The sequence below is a fragment of the Uloborus diversus genome, chromosome 8, assembly GCF_026930045.1.
Source record: "Uloborus diversus isolate 005 chromosome 8, Udiv.v.3.1, whole genome shotgun sequence".
Taxonomy (NCBI): Eukaryota; Metazoa; Arthropoda; class Arachnida; order Araneae; family Uloboridae; genus Uloborus; species Uloborus diversus.
In genome coordinates this window covers 92,918,204-92,930,457 of record NC_072738.1, presented here as the reverse complement: position 1 = coordinate 92,930,457, position 12,254 = coordinate 92,918,204, and the positions used below count along the sequence as shown (strand labels likewise).

The window sequence follows — 12,254 nt, the reverse complement described above, 5'->3', positions numbered from 1 at the left end:
AAATCCCTGATATGTGACATTTTGCCTGGTATGTGAACGCCTTTTGCTGTGGCGTAAACATTTCATCCCGTCAGCAATCACTCTCAATCGGTGATTCACATTCAACTCTAAGACATTTTTTGCAAAAAAAAAAAAAAACGCAAATGGGGAGAAAAAAAAACATCGAAAGGATGATCGAAAATAGAAAGAGAAAAGGCCAAATTTTCAAGTACAGACGGTAAATTCGATAAATCAGGGAGAATAGTGAGCAACTCCGCGGTCTGCAATGCAGTGAGTTGGAAATAACAGAGCAACTTAAAAACGGCGCGAGTCTAATAGCCACTCCTCCAAAAGCACGTTGTAAACAATACCAGTCCATGTCGGAAAATCGAGAGAATGTCGATGTACATTCGTGGTTATGGAACGGTACAGTAATTAAAGCATATTTCAGGGTTCATACTTAATTTGGATAAAAAATTTTCATGACTTCATAAAAATATTCATGACTTTGTTACACGAAGAGAATAGTACTATTTAATGCCAAACTTGCCAATTTTCGGAAATGGGCATTAGAGAAACTTTTACGTGAGTGCCACTACCTCATTGAAGCACTTACTTGTGATTGAAAGAATTTAAGTGCACACTACAGAATTCTTATTTGTCTTTATCATATAAATTCAAGTAAAGTAAAAATATAGTGAATAGAAAACACTGATGTTTAAATGTCTAACAAATATTTAATACATAGGGCAGAATAGTAATGAATGGGACAAAAGTTGAATGAGTCATTAGTAAGTTTCCAATAATAAATTTATGCTTCATAAAATCATAGCCCTTTGGTGTCAATAGTTCATCTAATCACTAATGTAACTTGACAGTATATATTCGTTCATTAAAGTAAAGCCACCGTTTTCCAGAAAATTCATTTTTCTAAAGTATTAGAATTCCCCTATTTCTATGTTCTATTGCCTGACTTAAGTCTTTATTTTCTAAAGCCTTCGACAAAAAACTCCGATTAATTTAATAATGATTTTTTTACAAGTAGTTGAAACGAACTCGGGAGCAATTGAATTACTTTTTGAGGGGGCGTGGCAAAATCAAAAACGTGCAAATACGCTACTACAGAATATAAAATATAAAAAGTGCTGAAAATAATGGTGAACTCAAAATTAGTGATGCCCCAATAGTAAAATCACATTACAAAAAAGTCGAGCGGCTTTTACAGAAGCGAACGAAATTGGATTCCAAAACTCGAACTGTTTTTGAGAATGTTCAAGTTATATGCAATATTATTAAACCACTCAATATTTCTAGCGCTCTTTTAGCTATTGTTACTTTCTTACTACCCAAGACATTTTCCATGACTTTAAATAAATTTCCATGACTTTTAATGAAAATATTAATTTTCCACGACTTTTCCAGGTCTGAAACTTCATTAATTTTTTTCCATGACTTTCCAGGATTTCCATGACCCGTACAAACCCTGATATTTTTCAAACACTCAATTTTTCTCCTTTGAGTAAAAACTGAAGGAAAGTCATCAATTTTTTTTCCGCCCCGACCTCCGTCTCGCAAATTTTGTCCAAGACGAAAATCCGTCCTGAGACGAAAGGTCTTGCACCCACGGACTCGTTCCAAAATGTTTTGCAACCGGATAGTATCTATGGACTAAGTATCAAACTAAATGAAAGAAAGAAAAAAAACTTTTGTAAATGCCTAGATTGAACAAGTTTTCATACTAAACGTCTCAATACATCTATTTCCATGTTGTAGAGCAGGTCCTATCATTTGCTAAGGAAAAACTGAGGCAAAGATCCCAAGTCATATGGTTTAACTAAAACAAATGGGTGACACGCTTTACTTTTAAACTAATGAAAAAAAACCCTGATTTCTTCCAATTCTGAACTTTAAAATATATCATGTGACTAGATCTTTGCTTCAAGAATTGATAGCTTCTCTCTCTCTCTCTCTACCTTTTATCCCTTCTCAAAGATTATAACAGGCAAGTACTATGTGGATACAGGATATAAATCATAAGTAAATTTAAGGAAAATTCAATTTATTTCTTGCAAGTAAGGAGATATTTTATATCAAACAATTTTATTCACTTTCATTACATAACTAAGACAGAATAAATCATTTTTAGACACTACTAGCAAAATCAAAGTTAAATGTATTTCAAAATTTTCTACTACATTAAAACAGTATAAACAGCGGTAGGCAAACCGTCAATCGTGATCGACCGGTCGATCTCGAGCCCATTTTCAGTCGATCCCCACAATATTTTGGAACTTTCTTTTTTCTTCTCAGAGTATCATTAAAAAAACATTATTTTCTGCAAAAGAATTTAAATGAACTTCTGAGACAAAAGTTATTCAAAACATTTCCAGAACTTTTTATTATCGCTGGAAGCTGGAAATGCCCCAACTTCTAATAATTGAGAGAAATATTTATTTCTTACTTTTGCTATTGAAAAATGTCCACAAAAGGAAAACTGAATTAACAGATCAAACTTGTTTCAAATGTTGTAAATTTTTAAAGTAAGAAAACACTGCTTCGAACAACATTTCACCAATGCCACAGAGCGGGGAGATTCCCCCCCCCCCCCCCCCCGGAAGTTGATCTGATCTTGACGATCACCAAACTTGGAAAGTAGATCGGTACAGAATTTAGGTTGCCGATCGCTGGTATAAAAGCTTGTATAGGTAATTTTACACATCTCAAATTTTTACAAAAAGCATAATAGTTTAATATTTTGCAGGAAATCAAAATGAAAAAACCATATGCTACTGTTTGAAAAATATGTTTTTAAAATGTCTTCGTAGGCTAAGACAGAGCTTCAAAAAGTGATAAAAATAAATTGTAAAACCATAAGTTTTAGTGGTAAAAAAAATACCTCTAATTTCTTTAGACCCAAGATATACATTTTAAATCTTAAAAGTAATTCATAATATAACATTTATTTTATAACATTCATTTCTAAATATGCTGTTTGAGATTCATGCAATTACGTCTTATGTGGCTGCGAAGTCAAAGTTTGATAATGTGAAATTGTTTAACATGAAACACTAGTTTGGCTTAGCGAGTTAACAATAACTTAGTAATTTATAGGATAAGATCAGATCCAGTTAACATGAAATATTTATCACGGTCTCATGATTTTTGCATTAACGAAGTTTCAATGCATGTTGATATCCCAACCAGCATCAGCTAATCATACAAGTTAAAACTATAATCACAAAAATCAAATGACAAATTAAACAACATTTTTACTTAAGTAGCAAACAGTACACATAAAATAAAAACACTATCAAAATGTATAAAACTAACTAAAATAAATGATGAATAAATGAAGAAAAACAGTTTAAAAGATAGCGTTATTTTGGTAAAGATTTTAACATAATTAATGCAAAAATACCACAGTAGAACATTCAAGTCCCTTTAATATGTCCCATTTAAGCCCAATGCTCAATTAATCAAGCTAGGGGAAAAAATGGCTGGAAATAAATTTTAAATATACTCACACATATTTCAATGAACAAAAAATAAGCTTTTCTGATAACTCGTCACAAAATGCTGACGAAACATCTCATAGAAGGGATTTTTTTTCTCTAGATTATAATCAAACGAAGAAATATTTGCTTTATTTTGATTTATATATTGCTGGATTGCAGGGTCAAAAGGACACATTTTTTGGAGTAACTACTTGTGCTGCAACCTAGCGGACCAATTAATTATGAGTTCTAAGAAAGAAATAAATCCGGGATTTGTTTCCTTCTTACACCTGACCTTCTTACACTATTCAATGGTCTATAACTATCTCTTGGGAATAGTTTTTATTTATTTCTTACCACCCACATGTAGGTTAAAGCTAGGAGATATTTTATGTAGCAAAAAAAAAGGGGGGGTAATTTTTGGTTTTTATTCCTTTCTTAAATCTGCCGATTCAATTGAATTCTCAAAATACATTCTGGACGATTTAAAAAAAATTGTTGAAAGCAAGGTAACTGACTGATATATTTCTTTTTAAAATGTCAGTCAATTAACATGTTTTTAATAAATATTTAAAAATCATCAAAAATGTACTTCAGGAATTCAATTATAACCACTAAATTCAGCTTAGAAAGTACAATATTCCAGGGCAAAAGATTGTTTGCACAACATATATTTTGCGTTGAATGTTACAAAATATGTATTGTTTTGCTTCAAAAATGTATGTCAATTATGTGTGGAATTGCCCAGATATCTTTTATACATTTATACTAATATTATAAAGAGAGAGAGAGCGGATTTTTGGGTGTTTATATATTCGAAATAATCTCCGGAACCATTGCAATTATTTGAAAAATTCTTTCACTCTATGAAACGTGCACTCTTACTGAGTGACATAGGCTATGTCAGTGGCGTACTTGGATGTGAAGGCGCCCCGGGCTTTTGAAACTGGCTGCCCTCTTGTTGTGTTAATTTAGAGAGTTGGGGGGAGGGGAAACAATTTCTTTTTAATACTTAAATCTGTTTTTTTTTTTTTAATTTGAGTCAGCTTTTTTTTTATTTAAATCATTTTTTAAGGAATCTGCTCAAAATCAAATTTGAAATGCAATAATAATAATCAACATTTAACTAACAAAATTATAATCGCTAATTCTAAGTAATAATAATTACCCTCTTGAAGCATTTCATTATAGTACTTTATTTACTTTTTGTAATTGATGATATTTTTATTTAATTAATTAATTTTTTTATTCCCTAAGATTATTCATAAGAATGTCAAACTTTAAAAATAACACAAGTTTCTAAAGTTTTAGATATTGCTAAATGTAATGTAATAATAATAATGTACTGTTTTACAGTTAGCAAATTGCAATTTAAAATTGATTTGAGGTGCAAAAATGTGCAGTTAGTATGTAAATATAAAATTGGTTGGTCATCCTATGAAAAAACCCATGAAAGGCCACTCCTATGGCCTTATGACTAAAAAAGTTTTTTTGGTTAAAAAAAGGTATGGGAAAAAGTGCCGCTCCCATCATCATGCCGCCCTGGGCTATAGCCCAGTAAGCTCATACGTAAATACACACTGGGCTATGTATAAATCATGCATATATGTATTTATAATAATTTTTTTAACCAATAGTTTGTCTACGCTACTAGTTTATGTTTCATACTGTTTTATTCTTATGAACGTAAAAACAAACACCCATTGTACCGCGTTTAAAATAACAGCATGGTTGAAGGTTCCTGAATGAATGTTGAGGGATAGAATTACGTGGAAGAAAATAAAATCACGTTGGCAGCATATGAGTCACAAAAAGCTTTACATGTATTTGAGACTTCAGAGGATAGGGCATGTAGCTTTATAATAGCCTTGGGCATTGAAAACCACTTAGAGTTACAGAATGTTTATGTGTCAAAATTTATTTAAATAAATAACTGAGGTTCGCTTCGGGTGAATTAGTTTCTGAATTGAAGTAGTGCAAATTAGACGATTTTAATCCATATTTCTAAAAGTTGTAAATTTGCATGCTTTTCGGGCTATCCTTTTAGGGTTTTTTTTTTTCATACTAAAATTGAAATGAAAAACGTCTAAGAAATTCACTTAAGTACATTTAGAATAGAAAATTCTCAACTCAAAGAATAATTGCACATAAGAATCGCAGATTCAAAGTTAAGAGTTGAAACAATGACGAACAAAGAATATTCGGCAGGAAAGCAATTGATAAAAAGGAAAAACTAAAGAAAAATTCTTTGTAGAAATATTCTTCATGATGACTGTATTTAAGCATTTAAAATGATATAATTAAATAACATAGCTAACAAGTTTATTATCAGAAAATATCAGAAAGAAATCACCAAAAAATAAAGAAACAGAGGCATGTGAAAAAGCAAGTTTTCTGAAGAAAATGAGTAAAAGAGGTTAAAATTCATCCCAGGATTGAAAAAGACTCACCTCTTAGTAGAAGATACAATACTCATCCTACTATCCAATTGGTATTTTGTTACTTCAGATTTCATTTAGAACATTTTCGTGGTCCAATGTATTTCCAAAGTCTTTTGACAGTTAAAGGTCCTGCCAACTTATCAATTAGCATGTACAGAACTCGGTCGAACAAAGGAAAACAAAACTTTGGAAACAAACTTTATTTGATACATGTAATTTTCTGACTCCCCTCCTAAAATCAGTGAATAGTTAATAACTTTTTAACTTTTACGACAAATTTTAGATCTTATTGCTTTATTGCAAACATTTAAAAAAGATCTCTGTGACGACATATTGCAAGGAGAGCGTCAGCAAAAATAATAAGATTGTCATTCAACGTCAAACGATCTAAACCAAAATCTAATTTCTAAAAAAAAGGCAAAATTTGTCAATAAAGCGTAAACTCCGGCAAGGGACTTTAGTTTGCTACTGCCGCAGAGAATCAATGAAAACAATTCTATAAAAACAAGATTCGTCTATGAAAACCAGGAACGCAAATTAATATTTCTCGGCTTACCTGGTGGAACTGGAAAACTTAATAAATTCAACACTAGTCAAATATCGATCAACAGGCATACTTGCTTTTGAGATGTTTTTTTAAGGAACTGTCGGGACTTTACTTAGTGGTTCAAAAACAGACTATTCCTTATTTAAACTACTTTGAATATCTCCTCCAGAAAGACTCCGTATGTTCCACAATATTCTCCTTGGCTATAGAAACCATAGATATAACCCTAAAAGGATAAAAAGGTTCAGATAAAATTATGACAGGTGTCACTTTTGTATTTGGAGGTGACTTTAATCAAACTTTTCCTGTGATGCCCTAGAGGAACGGGTGCAGATATACTTCAATCCTAATTGAAGTTGTCTCCTTTTTGCAGCCCTTTACAATCTCTGACTTATGAACAGCTATAAGAGTTTGTTTAAGAAATGTGGTAAGCATTACTAGAGTCTTTTATTACAAGTAACTGGAAAATACCTGGAAAAGGATGTCTTATCAAATATACAAGTTTGGAAATTCTCTCTAAATAATTTGCTTCGCAATGTCTATCCTGAAACCATGACTCTTTGCCAAAAAAATTACACATGGATGTAGGAGAGGGACTTATCTTCATGGTTTAAAAATTAAAGGCGATATTCCAATAATTTTATTGCACAACTTTAATTTGCCTAATCTATGCAATGGAATTAGACCCCAATTAAAAGCACTAAGGAATAATATGATTGAGTGTTGTTCTTACAGCATCAGCAGTAGATCAGTTCGCTCACATTTCTTGCATTGCCATGGTCCCTGCATATTTACTTTTCCAATTTAAGTGAATACAATTTCGAATGAAATTTTCTTATACCATCACAATCATCAAATCCGAAGTTCAAACGTACAACTTTACGGTATGTCGTACAATGGTCCAAACTGGAAGATTGTATTGTTCAATGGGAATTATATTTTGGTTTCGCTTGTTCAGGAAATGAGGTAAATCATTTTTCTTTTCAAATCTCATAAAAACCAAACAAAAAATGTTGCTTACTATTAAACTTGAAATTAAAAGTTACAGCATAATATTTTTTAAAGATAGATAGCTTTTCTTAAACCCAAACAAGGTCAGGACGGGCCGCTGGTAATTATAAAGCAAAAAAAAAATATATATATATATATATAAAATAAATGATGATTAACACATATAACAACAGATAGTACTCTAAAAGCACAATGAAACAAATTCCATAAAACACAACAACATTAATTGATTAGAGTTTTCCCACCTTTCATGCATAAAAATTATTTACAACATGATGAAAACCAGATTATTGCATCTGGTATTCATAATAGTCTTACCTAAAAGCATAGCAAATATAAACTAACACACAAGGTAAAATTTAGCAGTTAAAAATATCGCAGATAAAAGAAAAGGTAGTAAGATTTTGTTAAAAATTTGGTGTATCAGAAATGCTCATAAAAAAAGTAGATTCTTTTGAAGAAAAAATTTGCTAGGCTCAAAGATTTACTGTCCCAAATAACTGTTCGTAAAATAGTAAATTCACACTTTAAAATATTTTAGTTTCTTCAACTTTTAATACGTAACTGGCAAAAAGTCATTTTTTGTACACAATTCATTGTATTCATTTGTACAGAAAAATGGCTCTATTCAGCATCAAAAACAAATGAGAACATTTATAGTCCATCAAATTTTACTTTATTTTATTTATTTCAGAATCTACTTCTATTATTATGAACATTATTATATACCAATTTTTCAATCAAATCCTACAATCTTTTCTATTTGACCACAAATAACATCTGGCTAAAAAAATAAACTGCATAGCAATTTTCTTTTAAGATAAAAGGAAACAAAAACTGGTTGAAACTAAATACATGCCTGCCAACATTCCAAGAAAAAAAATCAAGTAGATGATTGTGATGCACTGTAATAAAAATCCGTATTTCTCATTCCTATTTAGGGAAAAATAGGGATTTCTACCAAACCCTCAAAGTGCCATCAAATTCAAGTTCCTTACACCATATTAGACAATCGCGAGGAATGCTGTGCAAATAGACGATGATCTACTATAGGTAAGAGTATGACATAATAGTATGAACAACAAGATTAAGCACTCAACAAACGATCATCATAACTATCATCGAAATCATCTCTATCAATGGCTTCTTCTAAGGTTGATCTTCTAGACCTTTTTAAGTTTACAACCAGGCTGATGAGAAACATCTGAAAAACATTAAGATTATAGTAGTTTTCAAGAAATAAAATGTATCTTTTTTCCAAAAATAAGCACACATTTTTTATGGTGATTTAAACAGTCATAATTTAAAAAGGTTTTTAGAAGTAATAATCATATCATTTATTTTCTTTCTTTTTTGTAGAATTTTATAATTTGGTATGATAGTTGATTAACTACTTAATTTATTTTTTAATTACGGCACTGATGTCTGCATTGATACGTAGTGGTCTATATTTTGACTTTGACAGCTGAGGACAAAACCGTCTGATATAAATTTCGTATCAAAGTGCTCAAAAGATTAAATAACATTTATAAAAAAAAATACATTATTATAATAGTTGCCATTTATTAAATCATCTTACAGCAAAATCATCTCTGCTTTAAATATTTTAAATAAATGGAGCACTTTTAGAATAATATGTATATTTGAATATTTATAGTGTTAATAATAAAACAAGTACACAGTAATGATAATAAAAACAAAAGATAAATACAGAAAGTGATGAAATTCGACTTATCAGTTGTGGCAGATTCATCAAAAGCGAGTAAATCATTTAGTTTTGACTTGATGAAACTTCCATAGCTGATGAATTTAGTTTTATGATCATTTTCTGTATTCATCTTTCGTTTTAATGTTTGTACTATTATTAATGTGTATTTGCTTTATCACTATTTGTATATCTATCGTGGTTGTAACCAGACTCCTGTTTTAGGAAAGGTTTTACCAAAAACATTTGATGTCTAATGTTGTTACTAAACCTTCATGAACAAGAGAAAAATGTCTTATGTAACATTGATGTTTCAAAAATTTCTATTATGACATTTATAAATGTAAAATACCTTTTTCTACAGTATTTCTGCACTTAATTGTAATTAGCAAAAATTTTTTATGTGTTTTAGTAATAACTTCATTTTCTGTGTTAAATCCACATCTTTTAAGCACTGAACCTTCGCAACCCCTAAATATTAACTGATTCACCTCATTTTTTTTTTTTCCAATTCCACCATTTTGAACAATGGCTGGCTTGTATAGAGCAGAATTTCCAAAATCTTTCTTTTTGGACACCCTAATATACACATCACTAAACCTACAAATCTATCCCAGGATTAACACATGGTATCTAAAAGTGACATGCTTTTAATACTTTGTTTTGGAAAAGGTCTTTACAATGTATCTTTTTCAAAGAATCAGCCAATCTCGTGAAAATGTGCTCATCTGAAAAAAAAGCTATCATGGACAGTGTTAGCAAATACTTAGTAACTTACAGCTAGCACACCCCAGGACATCCAAAAGAAGAATACGCTGAATAGCCAAGCTTTGTAGGCAAAAGCAAGAATAAAGGTTCCAGATCTTGTCTTAAGACACTCGCCTAAAAAAAAATAAAGTAGCCAAAATAATGATTATTAATGAAATGAACAAATAAATAAATTTTCAGCAAATGAAGAAAATAAAATCTTAAGAACCTGATTGAATCTTCAATGAACACGGTTCACCAAAGCAGGTTCCATTTTGCTGAAAAATAAAAAAATTAATTAATAAACTAACAATTAGAAAAGGCAAGATGTATTGCTATCTGAAATATTATAAATGTCAAATGTCTGATTGTGCAGGACATTTGACTTTATAGTTGCACATTTGCCATGTTGAAATGTACAATTGAACTTAGAGCCGTAGTCATAATAATTAGCAATGAGCTTTTTGTATTTCGTTTATGTTTTGCTTTTCAAGTTAATCTTAAAAAGAAAATCAAACCTTAGAAAAAAAAATAGATTTAAAAAAAAATAATTTTTTGAAGCTGAGTGAGGCTTGGTCGCCCAAGTACTAAGCTTTAAAATCAGCAAGTTTCCCATCCCAGTTCTGGAATGACAAAACCTTGAAGTAAAACATGCTCATTGAGCAATTAGAAGCAGATTTATTAATTTGTAATTATCTGTTTTTTTTATTTAAAAAAAAAATATGTTTTATTTTTCAATATAAATGCATGATGAATAATAAAAAATATGATTGCATCGAAATTTCAAAAAATGAAAAACCTAACTAATCAAATAGAGATAATATGGTAAATACAGCAATAATGACAAGCATAGCATTATACCATGATGTAAATTTAAACAAAAATTTTCAGTTTCTTACCATTGAGCAATAGTTTTGATGTCCAAATGTAGCATAATCAGGAGTGACAGAAAACATAAGGATATGAAATGCTAAGACAGTAAATATTAGGATAAAACTCAACAATATCAAGCCCTGAGGCTGAGATCTTCCAGGTCTAATTCTATACATCTAAAAAGAAAAGCAGAATTTTTAATATTTTTATCTAATTAATCTGTTAATATGATTGTTATACCACGATTTTATTATTATTATTATTGAAAGAATATTTTTCAGTAAAAACTAAATTTTGTGCAAACACTTTTTAAATTTTGGAAAAAATCTTTGAATTTTGTACAAATTAAGTTTTAAGAAAGACATTGCAACTACTTAAAGAAATTATAAATAATTTCCATAGAAATATGTTTATTAAACAGAGTTTTATGAAGAGAGAACATTTCCGGGCTTATTGGCTATGGTCTAAAGGAAAAAGAAGAAGAAAGGAAAAATAGAAGATTTCTTCTTTTTCCTTTAGACCACGGCCAATAAGCCTGGAAATGTTCTCTCTTCATATCGACGCCAGCTGTGAAAGCCTTATACAGTTTTTAAACAGAGTTTTTATTTAAAAAAAAACTATTAAATAATTTTTAATACATTTATACATAAAATGGAAACATTTTTTAATCTATTATATAAAACATGCATACAAAGCATATTTAAATAAAATTACTTTTATTTGCTACTAACAGTACCCGCACGGTAGTGGAAAATAAAAAGGTCATTTGGTTCGCCTGTATTATGTTGCGTTGCTCACAACATTTTAAGGCAATTTTCATTAAGTATTCAGTTTCTGCCCAATTGCACTCATCTCTTTAAAGCTTTCGTGCTATTTGTCCTTTTTTCACCTTTGCGTTTCTCGGTCACATGACTCTGGGAAATTGTGCATAATGTTGACTGTTCCATCTTCTTCCTCCACCTTTTCCCCGCTCCACACCTTGTTCCTTTTGGCTTGGCATCATCTGGTTTGTTGTGGGTGATTTGTTTTGCCGAGTGGAACGTTGGGCATTTGCGGCCATTATGTTCTTGTTTTGTGGAATAGCTGCCCCTCGGAGACGCAATTTGTGGTCTTTAAGACAAAATGGTGCAGAAACACCAAAGGTTTGGTGTAGTAAACAATTACAAGGTGAGAAATTGTATTCACATGGATTGCCTCTTTCGTCTCGGTTATTGACGTGCACGCTCAGTATACATAATTTTGATATGAATTTTTTAGTATGTTGCCTAAGAAAAATAAAAGCAGTTTAGAAACATGACCTGGTGTTTACCACTAGTACACAAATAATGGATGATGAATTTTTCGGCAATATGCTATATTAATTTGCTCTCTCATGTTGTGGTAATTTGCTTGTCCATATTATGATAATTTACTACGTACATGTCATGATAATTAGATTGGTAAAATGTCCTTAAAAT

At 30.6% G+C, this 12,254-nt stretch overlaps 1 protein-coding gene across 1 annotated transcript in view; it reads right to left on the bottom strand.

Moving 5' to 3' along the window:
• Positions 1 to 2,032: 2,032 nt before the first annotated feature.
• LOC129228491 (lysosomal cobalamin transport escort protein LMBD1-like) overlaps positions 2,033 to 12,254 on the bottom strand; it is an 82,947-nt gene continuing 72,725 nt past the window's right edge. Inside the window, exons 11-14 of the mRNA XM_054863171.1 lie at positions 10,824 to 10,973; positions 10,154 to 10,202; positions 9,956 to 10,059; positions 2,033 to 8,676 (exon numbers count right to left, since the gene is read on the bottom strand). Coding sequence (XP_054719146.1) covers positions 8,560 to 8,676; positions 9,956 to 10,059; positions 10,154 to 10,202; positions 10,824 to 10,973 — 420 coding nt within the window. The 3' untranslated portion in view covers positions 2,033 to 8,559. The remainder of the gene's footprint in view (positions 8,677 to 9,955; positions 10,060 to 10,153; positions 10,203 to 10,823; positions 10,974 to 12,254) is intronic.